The 26,351-nt window shown below is 38.5% G+C and overlaps 1 protein-coding gene across 6 annotated transcripts in view; it reads right to left on the bottom strand.

Moving 5' to 3' along the window:
• Positions 1–26,351, bottom strand: part of RHOT1 (ras homolog family member T1) — a 61,699-nt gene that overhangs the window by 22,862 nt on the left and 12,486 nt on the right. For all 6 annotated transcript variants that reach the window (XM_021704470.1, XM_021704468.1, XM_021704467.2 and 3 more), the window contains exons 2-13: positions 21,319–21,377; positions 19,384–19,465; positions 16,492–16,535; positions 16,147–16,200; positions 15,963–16,015; positions 12,308–12,416; positions 11,893–11,994; positions 5,949–6,047; positions 5,074–5,182; positions 3,982–4,102; positions 1,496–1,580; positions 995–1,140 (exon numbers count right to left, since the gene is read on the bottom strand). In XM_021704470.1, coding sequence (XP_021560145.1) covers positions 995–1,140; positions 1,496–1,580; positions 3,982–4,102; positions 5,074–5,182; positions 5,949–6,047; positions 11,893–11,994; positions 12,308–12,416; positions 15,963–16,015; positions 16,147–16,200; positions 16,492–16,535; positions 19,384–19,465; positions 21,319–21,377 — 1,063 coding nt within the window. The remainder of the gene's footprint in view (positions 1–994; positions 1,141–1,495; positions 1,581–3,981; positions 4,103–5,073; positions 5,183–5,948; positions 6,048–11,892; positions 11,995–12,307; positions 12,417–15,962; positions 16,016–16,146; positions 16,201–16,491; positions 16,536–19,383; positions 19,466–21,318; positions 21,378–26,351) is intronic.

Genomic DNA, 26,351 nt, shown 5'->3' with positions numbered 1-26,351 from the left:
TGGGTATTGAGGAGGGCACATTCTGCATGGAGCACTGGGTGTTATGCACAAACAATGAATCATGGAACACTTCATCTAAAACTAATGATGTAATGTATGGGGATTAACATAAGAATAAAAATAAAATAAAATAAAATAAAATAATTTCCCATGTGCCCAACCATGGGTTTCCCTACACTGCCATTCTTCAGGAAGAGAAGAGAGGGAGGGGATGCAAGACTGGCAGAGGTAGAGTGGGATTCCTATACCTACACTGAGATGAGCAGTGAGATGCTGATAAAATCTAGGGTAAGGATATTTTATATTATCTGCTTCCTAAGTTACAAAAGCTTACTGCAAATATTGGCTGGTTGAGGACTTGATAATTAAATCTGAAAAGGTTTGCAAAAGGTGCAAAAATAACTGAAAGGCACTTGAAATTAGTTAACCCTTCTTGTGATGTGAAAAAAAGAACATGTCCTGGTGTTGAGAAAGTTAGTCTCACCAAGGCTAAAGTAATAATGTCATCATGCGCGACCAGAGGATGTCCTTAGCGCCCCAGATACAGTGTCAACTATGCTGTAGGTAGACTGCAGAAAAACCCGAAGAAGTGAATTAAAAACAAACAACAACAACAACAAAAAACCTCAAATAAGCCTTCAGTGTCAAGTAAAATATGCTCTCCCCATATTCTGGAAGTATAAGAACTGTGTAATAGCAATGAGGTTTTCAATTCCCTTAATCAAAAAAGTATTAAAATCTAGTTCAGTTTTGATGTAAGACTTATTACTGTTTCCCTGTACATCATCCAAAAGCAAACAGGACCTTCCTGATAAATTGATAGAACATCTAAAGTTCATCTTAGACGCAGCAGCAGCACTATAAATCCTGCTCACAGGCAGTTATGATTGAAGCATTCTGTAAGACCTGACCAACTTACAAAATGATGAATGTGACACGTTGTAATTTTAAACTGGCTGTAACTCTAAAGGAAACAAGTGAGCTCTGTACTCACGTCCACTGGGAAAGAAATCCCTGGTAAGTTATCCAGCCTTTTTCATTTGTACAAACTGTGTTATTCACATCCGGCCCCCACGGTATGTAAGGGAAAACTTTAAACAAATCTTTAAGCTCATCAGGTGACAAAGCACAGTCTCTGTCCTGAGGATACACAAAGAAGTATACAAAATGTTTAGATACCTAAGAGAATAATTCCCAAACACAGAGCCCCCAGTCTAGTAAAGCTATGCTTCTAAAAACAAATGAAATTTTACATTTTCTCAAGAAAATTCTTCTCATGTATATAAGAAAACCTATATAAGAATCTATCAGAAACTAGACTTTTTCATCTTGAGAAAATAATAAAAGTAAATAAACAGAATTTTTGCTAGTCTAAAGAAGTTTGAGCAATTTTTGGCTATGTGACATGAGCATCCCCTAGCTAAGGGAACAGAGTTAAATCATTTACAGAAAAATATTTTATTACAATCATGGAAAATTACAGCTGAAAGCTTACCAAATCATGCTTGTCAAAGGTGCTCTGGAGAAACAAATATGCATGATGATTTAATTCAGTAGTGCAATCAGGAGGTATTTTTAGCCTATTGACAAAAAAAAATTTAAGAGTAAAATAAATCATTAACCAAATATTAAAATTTAAGAAACAGATATAAAACTGCAACAAGTCTTTTTTTGTGGGATGATACCATTTATAAAATACCTTTGCTGAAGCCATTCCAAGTCAATGGAGTGGAATAGCAATCCTCACAAGAGCTGTAATAACACTCATTCTGAGCTGACACACAAAGTTTTCTTAAATTTCTGAAGGGCAGGTTGAAATAAAAATTTTACAAGTAACACCATTACACTGTAATGGGTTTGTTCTTCTTATAAACAAACTGTAAGTCATAATTATGGCTTATGTCAACATTTAATGAGCTGAAAAGATGTGAAGAGGTTATTTCTGCCTGATTTGACCTGTGACCCATCCTAAGTTCAGTTCAATCAAAGGCACTGAGCTAGCTAGATACTAGGCACACAAAAACAAGACAGGCTCCCTACCCTTAGGGAACCACAGTCAAGTAGGAGACAGACCACAGACAGACAACCTCACTATTGCAAAAGAATGAGGCAAGTGGTGGATATGGGTAAACCAAGGATGCTATGGTGGCCCACACGAAAGAGGACATCTCTGGCATGGGGGTGGGAAGGTGTAAGTCCTACTGAGAGACACCATCACCTCACTTGGAGAGACTTGAAGGATAAGAAGCAATAATTAGGTTGGGAGAGAGAGGGGGGAAAAGTGAGAATCCCTGGGCAAAAGCCTAGAGCCTGAAACAACTGATGATTGGTAGACTATAAATAGTTTAGTAGCAGTATTTACTTCTAGAATGAAGGCAGAGAGTGAAGCATGAGCAGAGCAGATCATGAATGACCTTGTATAACATGTTAAGAAGACTGAGCTTTATCCTGGCTCTAAGGGAAGTGACATGGGCAAATATGTATTTATGTATCTACTAATCCAGTAGCAGTATGAAGGACAGAAGGAGACAGTTTAATAACAAGGCTAGAAAGATTCAAGTGGTAGCTCAATGAGGCTATTCTACAGAAAATGAAAGGCAAATAGCATAAAGAAACTGAGAGCTATTAGTGTGAGCCACAAAGCCCTAAGCAATGGAGTTTTCTTACTGTCACGCTTAAGAAAGTAATAAGCAACTTCCTGTAGAATTTACCTACCCATGTTAATGGCATAGAAAAGAAAATGTGACAAAAGGTCCTGGGACAAATTCATTCATTCAGTATGTTTTTTATTGAAAAATCTGGGAAATTACTTGAGCCAAGATTTAGTCACTTCAACAAGAGAAGTTTTAACTTAGACCTGATTAATGGACCAGAAAGAACTCTGCTTTCCCCATGATGATGATAAATGAAAAAACAAGAGTCTTTCTGAACCCTTACATAGATAGCTAGGGGTGCTATGCTAAAATAAAAAGGGACAATATGAAGACAATGTGCCAAGGAAAAAGTAAAGAAGAAAGGCTGAAGACCCAAAAGGCCAGATATTGGGACATCACTTCCCTGAAAAGCCTACCCCCCTGGGGTACAGGAGAGGCAACACACAGCAAGGCAGTCTCCTGTTTCAGGTGAAACTGGGTCCATTTTAAACAAACACAACTTACACATAGCATTATCGGAGGAAAATAACCACAAACAGAACCACAAAACTCCTAAACAGGCTATTTAAGAAAAATTAACTTATTTCATCCTGAGCTAAGAAAAGGCCACAGAACTTACAGAGGAGAAGGACTAATAGAAAGAAGTGAACCAATATACTAACGTCTTGATTCCAAATGCAAGTTTGTCCAGCATCTGTTATCTCCTTCCTCAGTAAGATGAATTAAAAAAGATACTCTTATTCCCCATGAGAAGAAGAGGAAAAATTTATGCCACGCTATAAATCAGGGGCTCTCAACTGGGGATGATTTTGCTCCTGAAGGAACATTTGGCAATTTCTAGAGACATTGGATGTGTTCAGTTGTGAGAGCTGGGGGAGGAGGTGTTACTGGCAACTAAGGATGTGCTGACCAGGGGTGCCTGGGTGGCTCAGTCGTTAAGCGTCTGCCTTCAGCTCAGGTCATGGTCCCGGGGTTCTGGGATCAAGCCCCGCATCAGGCTCCCTGATTGATGGGAAGCCTGCTTCTCTCTCTCCCACTCCCCCTGCTTGTGTTCCCTCTCTCGCTATGTCTGTCAAATAAATAAATAAAATCTTAAAAAAAAAAAAAAAGGATGTGCTAAACACCCTATAATACACAGGGCAGACTCTACAACAAAGAACTGTCTGGTCCAAAATATCAATAGTGCTGAGGTTGACAAATCCTGCTATAAACCTCTCTATAAATCTAAATTAGTTCTGAGTAGCTCAAAGCCTACCTAAACTGTGCGCCAAATAAAACTTAAAAATACTTGGCAAGCAAAATCAATTAGAAAGCTAAAGGTACATACAAGGGGAATAAATACTCGGGTGTCAAATCCAGATCATCATCATAACCAAATCGTCGAAGCACAGTCCAGGTAGTTTCGTGTCTCCCTCTCTGGATAAAAAGTGTGTGTAAAAAAAGAAAACCTGAAATAAAATCAGTAAGTACAGGTGATGTGAATAAGGGTACAAAGTCACAAGGAAGAAAAGCATGTAACACATAATGGCAAGAGCTAGAATCATGAACATATGCATACAGCTTTGCATACCGAAGGTCAAATCAAAACAAAGTTCATAAATCTGTCAATGAAACAGAGCTGACTTCAGAATCATTTCACATATACACCCAAGTCAGCAAGAGATGGCAATGGATAAAAGGGCCAAAAATGCATCCCAAGGAATACACTGACATTCACAAAGTTATATGATAAAAATAAATGAAGTCATTTTATAGATTTTTGAACTTATTTCTATAATGGAAAACAGTGGTTTTCAATTTCATCTTTTATTTCACTGTGGCTCTATAATACGTTCTACAAGGAACATTTTGTACTTGGTAAATGTGACTGGTAGACAAAATGCCCTGAAAATAATTTATATTTAAAGGATGCTATTAAGTAGTAAGAATATTAAGATAAATTTGTTTGTCCCGGGCGCCTGGGTGGCTCAGTTGGTTAAGCAACTGCCTTTGACTCAGGTCATGATCCTGGAGTCCCTGGATCGAGTGCCGCATCGGGCTCCCTGCTCGGCAGGGAGTCTGCTTCTCCCTCTGACCCTCCCCCCTCTCATGTGCTCTCTCTCATTCTCTCTCTCTCAAATAAATAAAATCTTTAAAAAAAAAAAAAAAATTTGTTTGTCCCAGAAATCTCGGCCCCTCAGATGGACTTCTGCATTCCTAAGATCTGAGCAATTTCCCCACCTCTAATCTTTGCTGACAGTAAGGATAATTATCTCCATCAATGGCCTGTCTCTTCTAACTCTTAATAACCAAGTTAGATCTTAGGCCTATCAGTAAATACTAACATTTCCTTAAAGTATATATAATGCTAGGACCTTCACCTTCTGCCAAAATCTGAAAATATCAAGTTTAAAAGGGGGGGAAAACACCATTCACTCACCTTTCAATGTCAATCCACTGTCAGCCACACCATCACTTATATGTTTCCGGACTACATTCTTGACATCTTCCAGAGCTTGGGGAGCTAATGGAGTATTGAAACAAATTCTCTAGCAAAAAATGTAAAAATCAATTTAAAAACAAAGCAGTATTAAAACCACAAATAATATAAAACATTATTCTACAAAACATTAAATCAGTTGTAACCAAAAAAAAGCACCAAATTCTAAATTAGAATAGGATCATCTCTGCTTTGCATTATTTATTTAAAACATGTCATACGGGGCGCCTGGGTGGCTCAGATGGTTGAACATCTGCCTTCGGCTCGGGTCATGATCCCAGGGTCCTGGGATCAAGCCCCACATCCGGCTCCTGGCTCAGCAGGGAGCCTGCTTCTCCCTCTGCCTCTCCCCCTACTCGTGCTCTCTCTCTCTATCTCGGTGTCTTGAATGAATAAATAAAATCTTTAAATAAATAAATAAATAAATAAAAAGATAAATAAATAAAACATGTCATATGTAGAAGGAAAGAAATTTTCCCTACTCTCTCCATAGCATTTCTAAAACACAGAGCTCTTTGTGTACCCATGTTATACAAAACCAAGAGAGAAAAAATAATTCAGAGTTCAAACTTCAAGTCATCTTTAATACACCCATTGTATACCATGAAATGACACAAAGAGTCCCCTCAATTCCTGTGCATAGGAGAGTTTTATAGCCCAGGTGAAGACTTAAATAGCTTGATGGGAAAGACAGTTTTACATGAAAAAGACATGCTTATCAACATAACATTGTTTAAGCTAATAATATTTTTTATAGCTTTTCTCAACAAGAAACCCCCCAAGATACAGAAATGCCTAAAGAAGAAGAGGGCTACCTGAAAGAAGTTGAGTTCAGCATCATTGAGAGTGCCATCATTATCTTGATCAGATATTTTAAATATACGGGTGAGGGCTTTTATACAGGCTGGTTTCATCTACACATCATTGAGAAAAGAAACAATTATGTTAATTAAGATAGTTGGTATTTCAAAATATGACTTCCGTAAGTAATGTTTTGTTTTCATAATCAAATACATAACATCAAATAAAACATGAAAAATGAACTAAAGCAAACCCATTTACTTTTATACTCAATGTCTTTTTAAGTAAATGAGGTACCATTTACTTGGACCAATACACAGAATGGTCAAATTCTGCCCCTGGTGACCATAAATTCTCCAAGGATAAGCAAAAAAAGAAGTTCATCATTAGAGAAAATGTATTCTTCCAGTCCTAAAGAAAATAAATATTTATTTATGCTCTCCTTCATTCCATAAAAAATTTGAACTGACTATAAAACTACTAAGGGCCTTCCTTCCCAATTTCTGATTTTCCCCCCTAACTTTACTGAGGTATAACCAACTTCTGATTTTGTTTTTTAAGATTTTATTTATTTATTTGTCAGAGAGAGAGAACATAAGCAGGGGGAGCAGCAGGCAGAGGGAGAAGCAGGCCCCTACTGAGCAAGGAGCCCAATGCAGGACTTGATCCCAGGACCCTGGGATCATGACCTGAGCCGGAGGCAGATGCTTAACTGACTGAGCCACCCAGGTATCCCCCAACATCTGATTTTTGACCAACCTTCTGATAGAAGAATGGGACTGAATGTTTTGGTCTCTCACATGTGTGTGTGTGTCAAAGTTGGGAATTAAGTATGCTTAATCACAAACAGGTGGCAAAAGTATAAAAGCCTTTAATTAACTTCCTATTATAAGAATTACTTGCATTTTAAAAAGAATCTTGCCTATTGTGACTCTATAAAACTTTTATAAGTAATGCTGCCGGAAATGTATTTTGACAACTTCCTTAATTTTGTTTTAGGATATATAATGGATAGAACAAGTATTTTACTATTTAAAAATAAGGCCTACACGCTTCTGATTTGTATAGTTTACTATAGGATAACCACTGTCAACTATCTTGAGAAAATAAAACTTTCAGGAAGATCTCTAAACACTGTGTAAATCTGTAAGGAGATCTCCTATGGACAGTCTGAGTCAGAGAAATGAAGATGGCAAGGTGAGGAAATGTGTACTTATGAACCTCCGCCATACTGCTATCTGGAACAAACAGTATTATTATCTTCTCAAACATATAGACAATCCTTTCTTATGTTGTTTTAAATAGGGTCTCTAGGAGACAATTTGATGTAATGAGACAAAGATAAAACCTAAGATATAAAGAGATTATAAAGAAATGAGAAAAGTTAAGTAAAAAAATTAGAAACCAAATAATACAGCTTCTTCTGGGGGTGCCTGGGTGGCTCAGTCAGTTAAGTGTCTGCCTTCAGCTCAGGTCATGATCCCAGGGTTCTGGGATCGAGCCCCACATCAGGCTCCCTGCTCAGTGGGGAGCCTACTTCTCCCTCTGCACGCCGCTCCCCCTGCTTGTTCTCTCTCTCTGACAAATAAATAAAATCTTAAAAAAAAAAGCTAAAGTGGTCTAAGCTACTGGCTCAATACAGTATCTAAATAGTAACTACCTTAAAACATAACACCAAAATATGACTATGTTTAAAAGGTATTAATTATATCTCAATAAAGCTGTAAAAAAATTTTACAGTAATTAAACATTTCATTTTGCATATGAATAATTAAAACCCTCACACAATAAACATTATTATACAAGTCACATCTTTTTCATTATCAGGTAAGCAGAGGACTCCATGGGCCATACAGAGTCCATCATCATTGGAATTAATTTTGAATTAACCATCAGGCTTTAATCTTGAATATTATTTTTTTGATGATTCCACCTCAAATCTGTGTTAAAAGTTTATTTTTTTAAGCTTATTTATTTTTGAGAGAGGGAGAGAGAGCACGCGTGCACGCGTGCACCCACAACCTGGGATGGAGGGGCAGAGGGAGAGAGAGAATCTTAAGGAGGCTCTGTGCTGAGCATGGAGCCAGACCAGGGCTGGATCTCACAACCCTGAGCTGAAATCAAGAGTAGGAGGCTCAATCTACTGAAACACCCAGGTGCTCCCTGTGTTAAAAGTTTATTTTTGGGGCGCCTGCCTGGCTCAGCTGGTAGAGGGTGCAGCTCTTGATCTCAGGGTCAGGATTTCCAGCCCCATGTTGGGTGTAGAGCTTACTTAGGGAAACAAAATTATTATTGTTGTCTACATAAACAAGGTTTAGTTTCTAAAAGTTACACCTTTTATCTCAGGCAGGTCCTCCTAAGAAACAAGTAACAGATGGTGGTAGAAGTTTTAGTCTCTGGGACTGGGGGAAGGGCAGGGGAGATAAGCAGATTAGCAAAACTAATAATAGGCCTAGGAAAAAAGTAGCAATTAAAGCACTGAGAACTAATAGAGCGGATTTAATGTACCACTAGGCCAAGGCCTCAGGTAAATCTCTATAGTATGAGACTTTCCCAAATCTCCTTGATCATAAGATGCTGTATCTGGCTGAATCAAAATGGGATTGGTGTTTTTAACAAGTGTGCCTAGTGACTATTATGGGGCAAATTAGGGAAATACGGGACTAAGAGTAAATTAGAAAGAAGCACTACAATTATGGAACAGTAAACCAGGATTAAGGAAGAGTAAATCAGGGTCAGATTAAGGGATAACTCAGATTAATTACTTATACCAGGGGTTGGCACCTTTTCTGTGAAGCACCACATAGCAAATATTTTAGGCTTTGGGGGCCAATAGGCAAAATCAAGACTATCACGTAGGTATTTATATATTATACAGCAACAGAGAATCAAATTTCCATAAAGTTTTTACTGACAGAATTCAAAATGTAGTAATAATGGAGTAAAAATTTGCTACACAGGTCTACTAATAAGAAAAATGGAATTTTTTTGGGAGGAATACGTTTTGTTTAATTAGGGTTCAAAGTGGGGCGCCTGGGTGGCTCAGTCATTAAGCGTCTGCCTTCGGCTCAGGTCATGGTCCCAGGTGGGACCATGGGATAGAGCCCCACGTCTGGCTCCCTGCTCCGCGGGAGGCCTGCTTCTCCCTCTCCCACTCCCCCTGCTTGTGTTCCCTCTCTCGCTGTGTCTCTCTCTCTGTCAAATAAATAAATAAAATCTTAAAAAAAAAAAAAATTAGGGTTCAAAGTTAGTGTTCTCTATCATGAAGACTGAAAATGTTCATCTGTTAATGCTGATCTGCAATGAGATTTTACATATTTCATCTTTGAAAATCATTTTGTAGATATGCATGGCCAATACTGACACATATCCATAAACAGAGCATTTTAATTGAGCACATTAACTGCTTGGAAGGCATTTACAAAATTATATTAGTTTCTTTTCTTGATATTTTCCTGTTAGCATGTCATTACACTACAGATTAATCAGTTCCAACTGAAGGTTAGGTGGAAGCTCCTCAAGTGCACAGTCAAATGAATTATAAAACATGGAACTTTCCTTTGCATTTGCATTAAGGTCCCTAAAAAAATGATGCAAGAACTGGAGTTTGAGCTCAGAAAATCTATCTGCTTTGCCATGTATTTCTTTTGTTCTGGCATGCTAGGCAATGCACTGATAATAAAACAGTAAGATGCTCAGGTACCGTGGCACACATGGTACTCACACTATAAAGTCATAATGGGGTCAGTGCAATCAGCAGTGCGCCGGGCAGCAGGCAGAAGTGAGCGCAGCACATGCGGGCTCTGTTGCAGCTACTCGTGCCTTTGCAGCACGAAAGCAGTCACAGACAAACATAAAGGAACGAGTGTGGCTGTGTTGCAGTAAAATGTTATTTATAAACGATGAAATCTGAAAGTTATATAATTTTCCCATATAACAAAATATTATTTCTTCAGATTTTTTTTGAAACCGTGTAATATGTAAATTCTGAGTTCACAAACCGTACAAAAACAGGTGGCAGGCCAATTTAGCCCACAGGTCAAAGTCTGCCAGCCACTCACCGATACTATAAATTTTTCCTGGAAAAAATCTGCAACTTTTTATTTCTTAAAAACTCAACAGTAAGAAGGCAACTCAATTAAGACATGGGTAAAGACTTAAATAAACATTTCTCCATATACAAATGGCCAATAAACACATGAAAAGATGTTCAACATCATTAGGTATCAGGGAAATGCAAATCAAAACCACCACTACCACTAGGATGGCTATAATAAAGCATACACACAAACACACAAAAAGGAAAATAACAAGTATTGGCATGGCAAAGACGTGGAGAAACTGGAACCCGCCATTCAGTTTGGTGATTCCTCAATAAATGAAACCGAACTACCATGTGACCTAGCAATCCACTCCTCAATATACACTCAAAAGAAATGAAAACAGGTACTCAAACTTCTTCTATTCACAATAATCAAAAAATGGAAACAACCCAAATGTCAATCAACAGATGAATGGATAAACAAAATATGGTATATCCATACACGTCTATGGCAGGGGCGCCTGGGTGGCTCAGTCAGTTGAGCGGCCAACTCTTGGTTTTGGCTCAGGTCACAATCTCAGGGTTCTGGGATTGAGCCCCGCATCAGGCTCTGTGCTCAGCGTGGAGTCGGCTTGAGGATTCTCTCTCTCCCTCTCCCCATCCCTCCCCCAGCTTGTGCGCGCGTGCTCTCGCTCTCTCTCAAATAAATAAATATATCTTCAAAAAAAAAGACTTTGGCAAATAGATGAAGGAGATTAAGGGTTCATTCATTCATTCATTTATTTTAAAATATTTTATTTATTTATTTGACAGAGAGATAGAGAGAGCCAGAGAGCACAAGCAGGGGGAATGGCAGAGGGAGAGGGAGAAGCAGGCTCCCTGCTGAGCCACCCAGGCACCCTAAGGGTACATTTATCATGATGAGCACTGAGTAACATACAGAATTGCTGAATCACTATATTGTACACCTGAAACTAATACAACACTGTACATTAATTATACTGGAATTAAAAAACAAATACATAAATTTTTTTAAAAAAGAAAAAAGTCTATAGCAAATATTGTTAAATTTTAAATACTACTGTGTTTCTTAGCTATGAAACAGAATGGAATATTCAAATTGTGTTACATGCTGTACCTATGTCAAATCATTACACAAGGTTTTCATTTGTGTGTGTTTTTAAGTCTGTGAACTTTATACTAGCAAAGTAAGTAAACCATTAGGTAAGTCTTCAGACTTTGCTGTTATTGTTGCCAATTCTTCTGTTTGTTTTAATGGCATTTCCTGAAATATTATTTGACCTGGAATACTATTCATAGTATTTAACATGAATGTCTTTGAAGTACCTAGAAAATGTAATTGTTTAGTAGACAATAATTTAAATTTCAGCAGTTTAGAAGAATACTTAAGAGTTACTAGGGGCGCCTGGGTGGCTCAGTCGTTAAGCGTCTGCCTTCAGCTCAGGTCATGATCCCAGCGTCCTGGGATCGAGCCCCGCATCAGGCTCTCTGCTCGGCAGGAAGCCTGCTTCTCCCTCTCCCACTCCCCCTGCTTGTGTTCCCTCTTTCGCTGTGTTTCTCTCTGTCAGATAAATAAAATCTTTAAAAAAAAAAAAAAGAGTCACTAAAAATCGGAGTGCCTGGGTGGCTCAGTCGTTAAGCATCTGCCTTCGGCTTGGGTCACGGTCCTGGGGTTCTGGGATCGAGCCCCACATCGGGCTCCCTGCTCGGCGGGAAGCCTGCTTCTCCCTCTCCCACTCCCCCTGCTTGTGTTCCTGCTCACTATCTCTCTCTCTTTCAAATAAATAAATAAAAAATCTTACAAAAAAAAAAAAAGAGTTACTAAAAATCACTACTAGAGTTACTACCTACACATTCCAGCCTCTACTAACACAGCCTGGGGGGCAGGGGGTTACCTCTTTCTCCTCTGGGCAGTACAGGGGCCCTGTAGGATGAAGAACAGCTTTCTGTGCATAATAAAAGAGCTCTGATATGTTCTTGAGGTTTTTTGCTGAACACTGAAAAAAAAGTTTAAAATTTTATATTCTAAAAGCAATTATGGGAGCTAAAAATTTTTAAACTATCAACGTAAGATAATAACAAGATTGTTTGAAGAAACTGAAAAAGACATTTTTCTTCATCGAAATCATAATATTAATGTCTACAAAGAACTCAGAGGTCAATGCCAAGTTCTCTGTTATATTTGGTTTACATGACTTCACAAACAGCAGGAAATTTATCCCATCCCACACTTTCACACATCCTATTTCAAACCACAGTTTAGTGAGAATTCACCAGCAGTGAATTTCTAAATCAAATGGTAAGGCATACCTCCACACAGGTTTCTATTTCTGTGTACTGGTTCATAATGGGAAGGATGGTCTCCATACTACTGTACTCCACCAGATCAGATTTGTTCCCAACCAGTATCAAAGGCAGCCTGAAATAAACAGAATATATTGCAATAATAAGGAAGGCAAAAGACCTTAAATATCTATTTTAAAGTATATAATAACCCATTCTAATTAGCTTTACTTAATCCCCCCAACATGAAGCCTCTACTGTAGTCAGTTCCAGTCCCCTAGCAGCATGTTCATATTCAACAAATATTTACTGAGTACTTTTTTTTTTTAATTTTTTTAAAGTTAAGTTATTTTCTTTAGTAATCTCTACACCCGACCTGGGGCTTGAACTCCCGACTCTGAGATTAAGAGTTGCATGCTCTTCTGACTGAGCCACCAGGAGCCCCTACTGAGTACTTCTTATAAGCCAGGTACTGTTCTAAGCATTAAAGGATATAAGACAGATAAGGTCCCTGCCCATTCTAATAGTGAAAATCAGAAAATGGATAATAAGCAAATAAACAATACACTTTCCAATTCTATAAGTACAATGAAGAAAGTAAATAGGGGGATATGGAACAGAGTCATGGGAGGGGGCTAATTATACAGTAATTGGGGGAAAATCTCTCTGACAAGGTGGCATCTGAGTGAAGGAGCAAAGGAGGAGATGGAATGGGCCCTGTGAAGAGCCAGAAAAGAGCTGTGCAGGAAGAAGGGACAATGTGTACAAAGGGCTCAAACCTAAAAAACACCCTGGTGAATCCAAACAGAAATATGTCAGAGTGGCGGGAGAGTACTTAGCAAAGGGGAAGAGGCGCGTAAAGGGGCGGGGATGAGGCGCGTAGAGGGGCGGGGATGAGGCGCGTAAAGGGGCGGGGAAGAGGAGTAAAGGCCAGACACATACGCTGCAGTGAGGACTGTGCATTTTATTATAAGTGTAAAACAGGAAGCTAGTGAGGAATTAGGAGTAGGGGCACAATAAAATGAGTCATGTTGCCTTTTAGAGATACAGATTGAAATACTGACAGTATGATTTGTTCAAAATGATCCCAATGGGAGGGGTAGTAAATGAAACAAGACCGGCCATGAATTGGTAACTGTTGAAGCTGGTGACAGGTACGGGGGGAAATCATTAGACGATCCTCCCTACTTTTGTATGTGTCTGATTTTTTTTTTTCAGTAATAAAAAGCTTTTTAAAATGTGGTAGCCTGGATTAGGACAGTGAAGATGGAGAGAAAGTATTCAGATTTGAGATCTATTTTAGAAGCAGAACTGATAGGAACAACTGGTAGATTAGATATGGACGTTGAGGGCAAGGCAGATATTAAGAAAACTACATAGGTTTTTGGCTGGACAAATTGAGTGGATCTCCTGAGTCAGAAAAGATTTTTTTGGGGGGGGGGCAGTGGGGAGTAGGCAGGGATTTAAGGATTTTGTTTCAGATAAATTAAATCCGACAGGCCTATGAGAAATCTAAATGGGGATTATCAAAGAGAGCTAGTCTAGCAGGGAACTGTTATTTGTACATCTTTCAAGAGAGCTTGGAGAAAAAGCAAATCATCTTCCTGGAACTCCAGATAGCAAGAGAAATTCTTGCACACATTTATTTACACCCCTAGTATGGTTATGCATAAAGGGCCTGGCCCACTATATAACCCAAATATAGATTCCTAACAAAGCCAGGAGGGTCTCCAAAAATGTAGTGGTTTGCATTCAACTAAAGGTGTATACAAAATAATTTATGGAGCTTAAAAAAATACACATGTCCAAGCCTTACTCCAAACCTACATATTCTAAAACTCCAGGGGTGGGGCAAAGGCACCTATATTCTTTGAAAGTACCTCAGATGACAGTGATGGGCACCCCTGATTAAGAACCACTGTGACAACAGTCCATGGAAGTCCTACGGAAAATATATGTGCAACAAATATAAACTTAAGGTATGAGGCTCAGGAAAGAAGTTACTAAGAAAGTGTAAGGTCCATATAATAAAGAAACAGACCCCCTTGGGACAAGTCAAGCACAAGAAAAGTAAGTATGCTCATATGATTCGGAAAGGGGGAAAAAAAACAGCCACACCTGAGAAAGCTCAATTCGATCTTCCAATGTTATAAGCTACTTTCAGAGGATAACAAAAGGGCCACAAAACTAACCACAGAATTGTAGGAAGCTGTCATAGTGAAACTAATTTTTTTAAATTCAGGTGTCCACCTGGTGCTTGATAAAGCCCAGAAAAACTGCCTTCTCTGGAGAGTCCCCTGTGGAAACAGCTCTCAAGTGTGCAGCCAGAAGAGCAAGTGTCAGGAGCATGTAGCTGTGGACCCCTTGAAGGCAGGCCTATCTGCTATGCCCCTCCGTGTTGATGGAAATGATCTTTATCTGGACTGTCCATTACTGTAACCACCAGCCACAAGTGGCTACTGGGCACCTGAAATGTGGCTATGTACACGCCAAGGAAGTGAATTTTTAGTTTTATCTAATTTTACTTAATTTGAGTTAAATCACCACAACTGACTAGAGTCTACTACATTGGACAGTAGCTCTACGGGGTCACTGTCTCTTTTTTACCTTGTCGGGAAGTCACTTCAAAGTTTAAAACTATGACAAAGAGGTGCCATCAGAGCTGCAAGACACAGCATATACAATGCCATCTCAGTCATAAAGTCTCCTTCCGTAAATACAAGAGGCAGGGTCAATGACTACGTTCATCTGTTTAGAACCAGATCTTTACAGTTTCAAGGCACAAAAATGTCCAACAGAGATATCTAAAAAATTAAACAAAGGGCCAGATGTGTACAATACACAGATATTAATCTGATTTCCCTAACATTTAAAAATACCTCATAAATAACATATTCCATTAAATAATACTGCCAAGAAAAATTTCTGGTTTCCATTTTGACTTAAAACTGAAAACACTTAAACCCAGAACTATCATTCTGCTCAGAAAAATACAGAAGGTGTGTTCTCTTACTTCTTCCCATCACACATGTATCTTCCAAAGAATTTCGAAGGAATCTCCCTCTATGCATTCCTAAATAAAGATCTCTAGCAATCTTTAGAGAACTTATAAAGCAGTTCAAGTGCATTATTTCACTGGATTCTCAAAATTACCACATGCAGGCAAGACAGGCATTAGCCTTGTCTCTACTACAGAAGTGGATAAGCCAGATCTCAGAGGGCACTCATTCTCCTCCCAGTCCCGTGCTGTTATACACACCACCCTGTAAGCAATCAGTGACTAGGGGAAGCCTTTCCTCACCCAAGGGGCACCTCCACAGAGAAGGCACATATGATACAGATGGAGAGGAATTCTAAAGTGGAGACTTCTTAAGCAGTGGTTTGAGAAAGAGAAATAAATGTAAGATCAATGATCAAAATATTTCATGTCAGAAGTTGTAAATCATTATAGTACCAGAACACTGTTTTCTGCTTTGCTCACAAATATATGTGCTGCCTCAAACAATTCCTCCCAAAACCAGTGTGTGTGTATAAACAGAGAAAGACCTATAGGTAAAGCGGCAAATGTTAACTAGTGGATGTAAGTGAAGGGTTTACAGGTGTTCATTGTACTCTTTCTTGCAACTTTTCTCTAAGTTTGAAATTTTTCAATATACAAAGTTTCAGAGGAAAAAAAAAATACCTGCTGTCTTTGTCTGTTCTTTCATTTATAAGAGGAATCCATCGACTTGTTACCTAAAAAGAAAATTAACAAGAGCTAAGCCACAATGAGGATCTTCTCTGAAAACTCTAAATTAAGGATCAATTTTAAAAGTGCCCCCATTGAAATTTAACTAGATATAGTGAAAAAAGTCACACATTCATACCTTATCAATAGAATGCTTATTGTTAACAGCATAAACTATGCAGATGACGTTAGCCTACAGGAGAAAATTAAGAAATTAATGGTATTTTCAAACAATACAAATGTAAATGGTAGCATTTAATTACCAGCTAGTTAACATATTTGGGCCAAAGGAAGAATAAAATTTGAAACCTAAAAAAAAACCCCACATTTAGCATGCCTTTAAGAGGAAAAAGTTCCTAAGGACTTACTGCAAAAATACATACTCAAAGCCAGAAGTTAACAACAAAGACTTAAGACCTAAGACTCACAAAATCATCACTGTTTTCCCACAAAAAAACCCTACAGCTATATTTTTTTAACTCACCTGTGATATCTCTTGATGAAGCTGTTCATCACTCTGTTCTGCTTCTACAAATGACAAAGTCAAAAAATGTTCATTATTTTAAACACTTTCATAAAAACTAATGGCCAAGCTAACATCTACATGGCATGCATCCAACATCCCTCATCCCTCATGTCATTTATGTAGTGTAGTGCCAGATGAGGTGGCAAAGGCAAGGGCAAGCCAGGGAAAGGAAAAAGCTGGACTACGATAAGGAAGCTGGCTGGCACTGAAAGACAAGTCTACCACAGGATAACTGCATGAAGAGCAGAAGGCATTGTGTGATAAATCTAGGCCAGCATCTGATCCAGAGTTGAGAAGGGTCAGGCCAAAGAGATCAGAAACGCAAGCTAGAAGACTAGGTGCTGTAGTCAGAAGCCCAAAGAGTCCATACACACAGGGTCAGAAGGCCAGGTGAGAATCTGGGCAATACAAGCTTAAGAGCTTGTATCTTAAGAGAGCAGGCCCCAGAAGCAAAACCAAAGCATGATAGTGAAGAGTCCAGAATTCCCTTTCTAGCACATATCTCTGGCTGGAATGGGTCTCAAATGGTGGATGTGCATATAACCCCACAATGCAGGAGTTATGCATGATCATAGCTATGATGAAAAAGCATACAAATGAATAGAGTGCCTGGGTGGCACAGTCAGTTAAGCATCCAACTTTTGATTTCAGCTCAGGTCATGATCTCAGGGTCAGGAGATCGAGCCCTAAGTCGGGCTCCGCACTCAGCGAGGAGTCTGCTTGAGATTCTCTCCCTCTCCTTCGGCCCCTCTGGCTTGTGCTCTCTCTCTCTCAAATAAATAAATAAATCTTTTTTTAAAAAAAAGCATATATATGAAGAGAAAAGCAATAACTGACATTAATTTAGATCACCTTATATTAAATATTCCCCCCAAAATGCCTGTTATTTCTGACATGCAAACTAACACTATAAGTGAGTACAATGGTATTTTAATTTATGCCAAATAACTGGCCATATTTTAAATATCTCTTCATATGTTGAGTAATCAATGGGTAATGGCTTCAATTCCAATGCTGAAAAAGAATAATTTTGTAAATGAAGCAGGTTATAAGGCTGATTGCAGCAGAAAGCGTCCAACCCCCTCAGCTTCTGGTACAGTGCTGTTTGGCAGCTGGATGAGCAAGCCGTGTATGTCATTTTTAATGTTCCAGTAGTCCCATTAAAAAAGTCAAAAGGATGGGGTGCAAGGGTGGCTCAAGCGTCTGACTCTTGATTTCGGCTCAGGTCATGATCTCAGGGTTGTGGGATCGAGCCCCATGTCAGGTTCTGCACTGGGCATGGAGCCTGCTTAAGATTCTCTCCCCCTGCTTCTCTGTGCCCCTCTCCCCCCCCACAAAAGTAAAACGGAACAGGTAAAAGCACATTTTTATTTAACCCAAGATATCAGAAATATTAAAATTTCAACATGTACTCAACAAGAGAATTATTGAGATTTATATTCTTTTTCTCATACCAAGTCTAATTCCACCTGTATTTTATACTTACAGCACATTTCAGCTTAGACTAGCCAGGTTTTAAGTGTTCAATAGTCGTATGTATTGGACTGCTCAGTCCTAGTATTTCATCTTTAGAATATGTAGGATACCAGCTTAGGAAAACAAAGTATTACCAATGTAGTTATACCATGCTTACAAACAGATTTTATTTTATTTTTTTAAAGATTTTATTTATTTGACAGAGAGAGAGAGATAGCGAGAGCAGGAACACAAGCAGGGGGAGTGGGAGAAGGAAAAGCAGGCTTCCCGCAGAGCAGGGAGCCCGAAGCGGGGCTCGACCCCAGGACCCTGGGATCATGACCTGAGCCAAAGGCAGACGCTTAATGACTGAGCCACCCAGGCACCCCCAGATTTTGTTTTTTAGAGCAGTTTTAAAGCACCGCAAAACTGGATGGAAGGCACAGAGATTTCCCATATACTTCCTGCCCCCACATAGCTTCCCACAATATGAACATACTCCATCAGAGTGGTACATCTGTTACAACTGACTCCTAACGTGGGGCTCGAACTCACAACCCCAAGATCAAGAGTCACACTCTCTACCAACTGAGCCAGCCAGTCATCCCTCCCTTTTTTTTTTTTTAAAAGAAGTCCCAGAACAGAGCAAAATAATTTAGTGATTAAAAAGTTAAGTCCTTGGGGTGCCTGGGTGGCTCAGTCGGTTAAGCATCTGCCTTTGGCTCAGGTCATGATCCCGGAGTCCTGGGATCAAGCCCCACATTGGGCTCTCTGCTCAGCGGGGAGCCTGCTTCTCCCTCTGCCTGCCACTCTCTCTCTCTCCCTCTGTCAAATAAATAAATAAAATCTTTGAAAGAAAAAAAAAAGCAAGTACTAGTGGGTAGAAAAATTTTAAATTATTCAAAGCAATACAAATGTGCTTCTATTATCATATAATGTAAGCAAGCTGATGACTGTTTTAACTATTATTTGGGGGAGGGGACAAAGGCTGATAAATTAAAGAACAAATTGAGAACTCACCAAATTCTCAAATTCAGAATTCCTGAATCCCTGATAACAAAATTAATCCAGAACTTACCTCTGCAAACATGCCAAGTCAAGGAGGATAATGATTTATCTACTACTTGTCATTTACCATCACTCCTTCCTTTTCATTATTATGGAACCCAACTTAGTAAATCTGGGACAGAAAACTACAAGACGGAGGCTTTATATGGCACGTGGGGTGGGGGTTGGCAAGGAGATATAAATGAGACAAGAATAGTAAATGATTATTTATTGCTAGAGAAAAAGGAACACTTATCCTGGAACACTTTTTAAAGCTCAGTATGTACACCTTTTTTGAGGACTATTAAATTAACGCTGCAGCTTCACCCACAAGAGGATATTCATTACCTGAGTAATCTACGATGTGTGTTGGAACTCTCTCAGGGGTGACATCTGCTGGAATGGTAATTTCTTCTGCTCGGGGAGGAACCTTCATTTGCAAAAAAAATATAGAAAAGAAAAGAAAAAAAAAACCTTTGGATATTATCAATCAAACTTGTTAACAGATTTATTACACTTTTAAATGCTTATTTTTGTGCTTGAATCCACGACCCTGAGATCAAGACCTGAACTGAGATCAAGTTGGATGCTCAACCGACTGAGTCATCCAGGTGCCCCGATAAACACTTCTTTTAAAAAAGCATGCACAGGGCGCCTGGGTGGCTCAGTTGGTTAAGCAACTGCCTTCGGCTCAGGTCATGATCCTGGAGTCCCGGGATCAAGTCCCGCATCGGGCTCCCTGCTCAGCGAGGAGCCTGCTTCTCCCTCTGACCCTCCCCCCTCTCATGTACTCTCTCTCATTCTCGCTCTCTCAAATGAATAAATAAATCTTTAAAAAAATTAAAAAATTAAAAAAATAACAAAGCATGCACATTTCTACTTGTGTGAGCACAGGACATATTAAGGACATATTAAGGATACTTCAGATGTAACACAGCCTAAAACAATACTTAAATTAATTCGGTGTTTCAAACATTTGATTTTTAAAATGCTGTTTTCATTCCATGTTGTTGATGCTTAAGACACGCTACAAATGAGGAGCTATGTTAATCCAAAGCAATTCTCAAATAAAACAATAAATTATCAAAATTAATTTCTTCTAGAAGATAACTGACTGGCTACATAAGCCTTGTATTTAATGATTCCATTTTTTAGAAAGACTCTATGATTTTTTAAGCCAATTAAAAACCTCTTATCCATACCCAAGAGGACTATGCTAAAATGACAATTCTAAACTCAGTTAAATGATCACAGAAAGCCTTTAGGTATTATACTCCAAGTAATCATATGATGATACACTTTATTTCACAAATTAAGTAATTACTTATTCCAGTATCTTATTTAAGAGGGAAAAAAAGCAAAAGAAACAATGAATGGTTATGTGGCACTTGTAATTGTTGAAAACACTACCATATAATATACCAAATTCCTGTCTGAACAATGAAATTATACACATATTCTTAACTAAACAAGAGTAAAGAAAGGGGAAATGCAAACTGTGGGGCTAATACACCAACTATGTGAAGAGAATAAATAGTGTTCATCCCATTTGCATCAATCCCATTCCCCAAAACAAAATTCTAACTTTAAATAAGGCCTCAGCCAACAGTCCCTCATTCTGGAACACAAATATATTGCCAGTAATCACAAAACCACCTTACTTTTGGTGGTACTCTACTATTATTAAGCCTACCTCATTTGAGACACATAACAACCCTCTGAGGTAGGCAGAGGTGGTATGAATTAGTTTCTTCATTTGTAAAATAATGTAATGGATAATATTAAAGGTTCTCAAATATGTGTGTCAGAATCCTAGGGGTTCTAATGCCTCAAAGACTGGGGAGTGTCAGACAGAAGGCAGGCGGGGAGCCAGCCAGACGTTTCAAGCCCTTACTTCAACTAAAGGAATACTCACCTGTTTTATATTTTGGGGTTATGAATAACATTTTATTTTTAGGAAAGGATTAACAGCTTTGATGATCTCTAATATCCCTTCCAGCTCCCAGTTTACAGATGAGACAACTAAGGCACAGAGATGACAAATGTCCTAGCCAAAATCAAAAGGAGGAAAAGCAAAGGACTTAGGTGAACTCAGATCTAGTTTTATTCTTGCTCCTGCACTACGTTTCAGGAATGGCTTGTGTAAACTAATATAAGCCCTTTTAAAGCCACAACTGTCAGAAGGAAAACACATGCCAAAAAAGTGCAGAATTTATTTCACTTTAACTCAATTTTGATAAATTTAAAAGATTTTAAATATAGACAAGACATAAAAATGTTTACCTCTTCTGGGAATTCTTCACTGACCAGAGACATAATCAGTGATGTCTTCCCAACTCTAGCTGTGAAAACAAACATCATTATTTTAATAATAAAGTGTTTAGGTTCTACATAAGCTCAAATTCAGCAACCACACAGCAGAGTCTGTTATTCATTCGCCAAAATCAGAGGCATCCAAATCACCCAGTTTTAGTACAATGCTTAAAGTATCTCTCTTTTTCTGCTTAGAAAAGTTACGCATGCCCATTGTTTAAAACAAAAAAATTACCAAAATATAATATAAAAGTAAAAATCTTCCCCCAAATCCCTCTTTACCAGTTTAGTATATGTAGCCTCCCAGATTTTTTCTTTACTTATATTATTATAATAATTCACAGTTTACTAGCAGAATCACAGCATTCATACTATTTTACAATCTTCCCTTATCATTTAAATTATGTCCTTGGGCAGTATTCCATGTCCATACATAAAAATTTCCTGGGAGGGGTGAAGGGACAGTTATTATGTAATCTACACAGAGTTTTAATTGGGCATGATGAAAGAGTTTGAGAGAGAAAAAGTGCTGATGATGACACAACACTGTCAATGTATTTAATGCCCTTTAACCGTACTCTCAAAAATGGTTAAAATGTCGAATCATACGTCTTATATATTTTATCACAATTTTTAAAAATAGCAACAGGAAATCCATTTTATATTAATGTAAAAAACCTCTTACATTATTCTTTGACAGTTGTATAAGAATCCATCGTAAGACATGTTCTTATTTATTAATGCAGTCTCCTAACAATGAGCACTGTTCAAGTTTTCAGCTTTATAAACAATGCTGCAATGAATATTTCTACAGGATAAATTCCTAGAAGTGAACTCAAGTTAGCATGCATAATCGTCTTTATTTTTAATAAATATTTTTAAATCACCTCTAAAAAAGAATAATTTACATCCTCACCAATAGAAGATCAGTGTGTCTGCTTTGGACATCCTTATATTCTTTCTTTTTTAGGGTATCATATGGAAAAGCTTAGTAAGAGCAAAAGTAACTTTCCTGTTATATTTTCTAACCTAGTAAGATTTTTAATGCACAAACTTAAAAATCTTCATTTTCATTTGTAAATTTCATTTCTATTCCCATCACTTTCTGATCATATACAGTCAACTGCATCAACTAAATCCTTTTGTGATTCTAAAGGAAAACAATCCACCTGCCTATTAATCTCTGCCATAATAGCAAATTGGTTTCCAAAGGTAAAGCCTAAATATGAAAGAACTGGAAAATTTTTAAGTGAAGAAAAGTCACATTCCTTTTTTTAAATGACTAAAAGAAAGGGTGACTAAAAACACAAGTCAAGTCTCCAGAAAAATAATGAATGGCTGGAAAAAAAGAGTACTGGTAAAACAACTTAGAGGGTGTGCTGCAAACAAGTTGGGTGTCGCTAGTGGAGGCTCAGAGTAGATGGTCCGACAGGTATCTTCTAGCTCCGATTTCTGAGAGTCTTTTCAGTTTACTTGTGTGAGAAGGCTTGGGCCTTTTTCAAGTAGCTGACTATAAGATAACACTTCTCTGAGTTCCAACCATGTCAGTGAATCCAGAGCCCATCATCACAGAACTGCTAGAATCCAGTTATCAATGTCAGCTTATCCAGCCCCCCCCCGGCAAAAATTTTCAGATGAAGTACCTGGGACCCAGAAACAGCAATTTCTCAAGGTCTCACTAAAAAATGAGTTGCAGACTTAAGAGAATAACCCATCTTCTGATGGCTAAGCCAGTGTTCTATCTCTTTCCTATGACATACTTTAAAAAAAATACTAAGATGTGGGGCGCCTGGGTGGCTCAGTCTGTTAGGTGTCAGCCTCTGGTTCAGGTCATGATCCCAGGGTCCTGGGATCGATCCCAAATTGGGCTCCCTGTTTAGTGGGGAGCCTACTTCTTCTCCCTCTCCCTCCGCCTGCCGCTCCCTCTGCTTGTGCTCTCTCCCTCTCTCTCTCACTCACCCTCTCTCTCAAATAAATAAAATCTTATAAAAAGTAAAATAAAAAAATATTATTTTGCAAGACTGTTGAATCTCAGATCTGTACCTCTGAAACAAATAACGCAATATATGTTAAGAAAAAAAAAAAAAAGAAGAAGAAGAAGGTAGCAGGAGGGGAAGAATGAAGCGGGGGAAATCGGAGGGGTAGACGAACCATGAGAGACGACGGACTCTGAAAAACAAACAGGGTTCTAGAGGGGAGGGGGGTGGGAGGATGGGTTAGCCTGGTGGTGGGTACTGAGGAGGGCACGTTCTGCATGGAGCACTGGGTGTTATGCACAAACAATGAATCATGGAACACTTCATCTAAAACTAATGATGTAATGTATGGGGATTAACATAAGAATAAAAAAAAAATTAAAAAAAAAAAAAAAATATTAAGACAATAATACAGAGAAGGAATGATAGCCCCTAAAGTCAGCAAGCAGTACACACACAAATACTATATAAATTAATTAAAATATTCACTGATTCACTGGTAACCAATCCAGCAGCTCTAGTTCCACTTTTTTTAAAACTTATTTTGAGAAAGTATCAGACTTACAGAAACATTGCAAAAATAGTACAAAGGAGTCATATCTATTCTTTAACCAAATCCCTCAAATGTTAACATTATACCACACTTGCATTATCATTCCTTTCCTCTCCCTCTCCCTACTCTCTGTATTTTTAAACCATGATGGTCCCTTATGTAACCATAAGCACCTTAGTATGAATTTCCTAACAAGATCATTCTCTTCCATAACCACGGTGTACTGTCAAGATCAGGAAATTAACACTAACACAGTGCTATTATCTACTCTGTCAACCTTATTTCACCATTCGTCCCATTACCATCTTTTATAGAAAAGAAAAATCTTTTTCTTCCCCCAGGATCAAATGTTGCATTTGGTGGTCACGTCTCCTTAGTCTTTAGTCTGGAAGAGTTCCTCAATCCTTTTTATCTTTCATGGCCTCAGCATTGAAAAAAACAAGTCATTTAATTTGTAGACTATCCCTCAAATTGGTTTGTATGATGTTATCTCATGATTAATTTCAGGTTTTGCATTCTGGGCAGGAATGCTGCAGAAATGATACTGTATCCCTCACAGGGCATCACAGAAGGGAGATGATGTTAATTTGTCACATTACTGGTGATGTTAACTATCATCATTTGGAGGAGGTAGTGTCTGCAGGTTATTATCATTCCCTTTGTAATTGATAAGTATCTTGTGAGAAGATACATTGAGACTATGCAAACATTCTGTTTCTCATCAAACTTTTACCTATTGGTTTTAGCAGCCATTCATGATTCTTGTGTTGTGTTGCTATAGTGGTTGCTACATGGTGATGTTTCTATTTCTAGCAATCCTTCTCCATTACTCTGTATTCTACTTTAAGGAAAAACTCCCTTCTGATTCATATCAGCATGGTCTCGTGGATTCCTACAATATTCTACGTGTTATAATCCACTACTGTCATTATTTGGTGGTTCAAACAGTTCCATTTTACTTCGAAAAATGACATTTATGCAGGTATAAATCAGGATTACTATATGACCTCATTTTACAAATAAATATGTATTCACACCGGAAAAAAAAAAAAAAACCCAGAAGGATCTATACACCAACAGCAGTCATCTCTGAAGTAAATGTAATTGTAACTGTGTTTTTGTACTTTTGCATATTTTCCCAATTTTCTACAACAAATATAAACAATTTTTGCTACTAGAAAATGTTAACAAGTACTACTTTGGGCGCCTGGGTGGCTCAGTTGGTTAAGCAACTGCCTTCAGCTCAGGTCATGATCCTGGAGTCCCTGGATCAAGTCCCGCATCAGGCTCCCTGCTCTGCAGGGAGTCTGCTTCTCCCTCTGACCCTCCCCCCTCTCATGTGCTCTCTCTCATTCTCTCTCTCAAATACATAAATAAAATCTTTAAAAAAAAAAAAAAACAAGTACTACTTTATTTTTTTTTAAGATTTATTTATTTATTTGACAGAGAGAGAGAGAGCACAAGTAGGCAGAACGGCAGGCAGAGGGAGAGGGAGAAGCAGGCTCTCCACTGAGCAGGGAGCCCGACACGGGGCTCGACCCCAAGACCCCGGGATCATGACCTGAGCCAAAGGCAGCCGCTTAACCAACTGAGCCACCCAGGTGTCCCAACAAGTACTACTTTAAAAGTCACCATTTGGTAGTGAAATTGGCATGTTCTAAATTTATAGATGGCAGGTGCGCCCAGGTGGCTCAGTCAGTTAAGTGTCCAACTCTTGATCTCAGCTCAGGTCTTGATCTCAGGGTTGTGAGTTCAAGCCCCACATGGGGCTCCAAAATGGGCATGGAGCCTACTCAAAAAAAAAATTTTACAGATGGCAACTAAAATTTACCTAAAGATTGGCATGTTAAATGCATTCTTTCATCCTTTCAACAAATATTTCTTGAGCACTTCTATATACCAGCCACTATGCCAGGTGCTGGGGATACCCCTGATCATGGCACTAGGTCTTCCCTCTTTTCACATTCATGGAGATTATATTCCAACAGATTTATGAGATTTTCACTAATAAAGAACATTCTTTCTACACATCAGGACAAAAAGCAGAAACTCAAAAACTGCCCATCCTTGATTTTCCCTTCCTCTGTACTGAGTGTTCGAGCTCTATCAAATTTTCCTTTGAAATTTTTAATATTAATTCCTTCCTCTCTGTTCCCACCTTTTTGTAATTATGGTACTTTTACTGAAACACTCCCCATTCCCAACTTTCTACCCCCTCCTCCAACCTCTCCTCTTATTAAAATCCATCAGCAATACAAATGCCAACACCTCTCTCTTAGACATCTTTTTTTTTTTTAAAGATTTTATTTATTTATTTGACAGAGAGCAACACAGCAAGAGAGGGAACACAAGCAGAGGGAGTAGGAAAGGGAGAAGCAGGCTCCCCGCTGAGCAGCGAGCCCGATGCGGGGCTCGATCCCAGGACCCTGGGATCATGACCTGAGCCGAAGGCAGACGCTTAACGACTGAGCCAC

Source organism: Neomonachus schauinslandi, chromosome 15, assembly GCF_002201575.2.
Source record: "Neomonachus schauinslandi chromosome 15, ASM220157v2, whole genome shotgun sequence".
In the NCBI taxonomy this organism is placed as follows: Eukaryota; Metazoa; Chordata; class Mammalia; order Carnivora; family Phocidae; genus Neomonachus; species Neomonachus schauinslandi.
The sequence above is the reverse complement of the archived record's forward strand: the minus strand, read 5'-3'. Positions and strand labels throughout refer to the sequence as shown.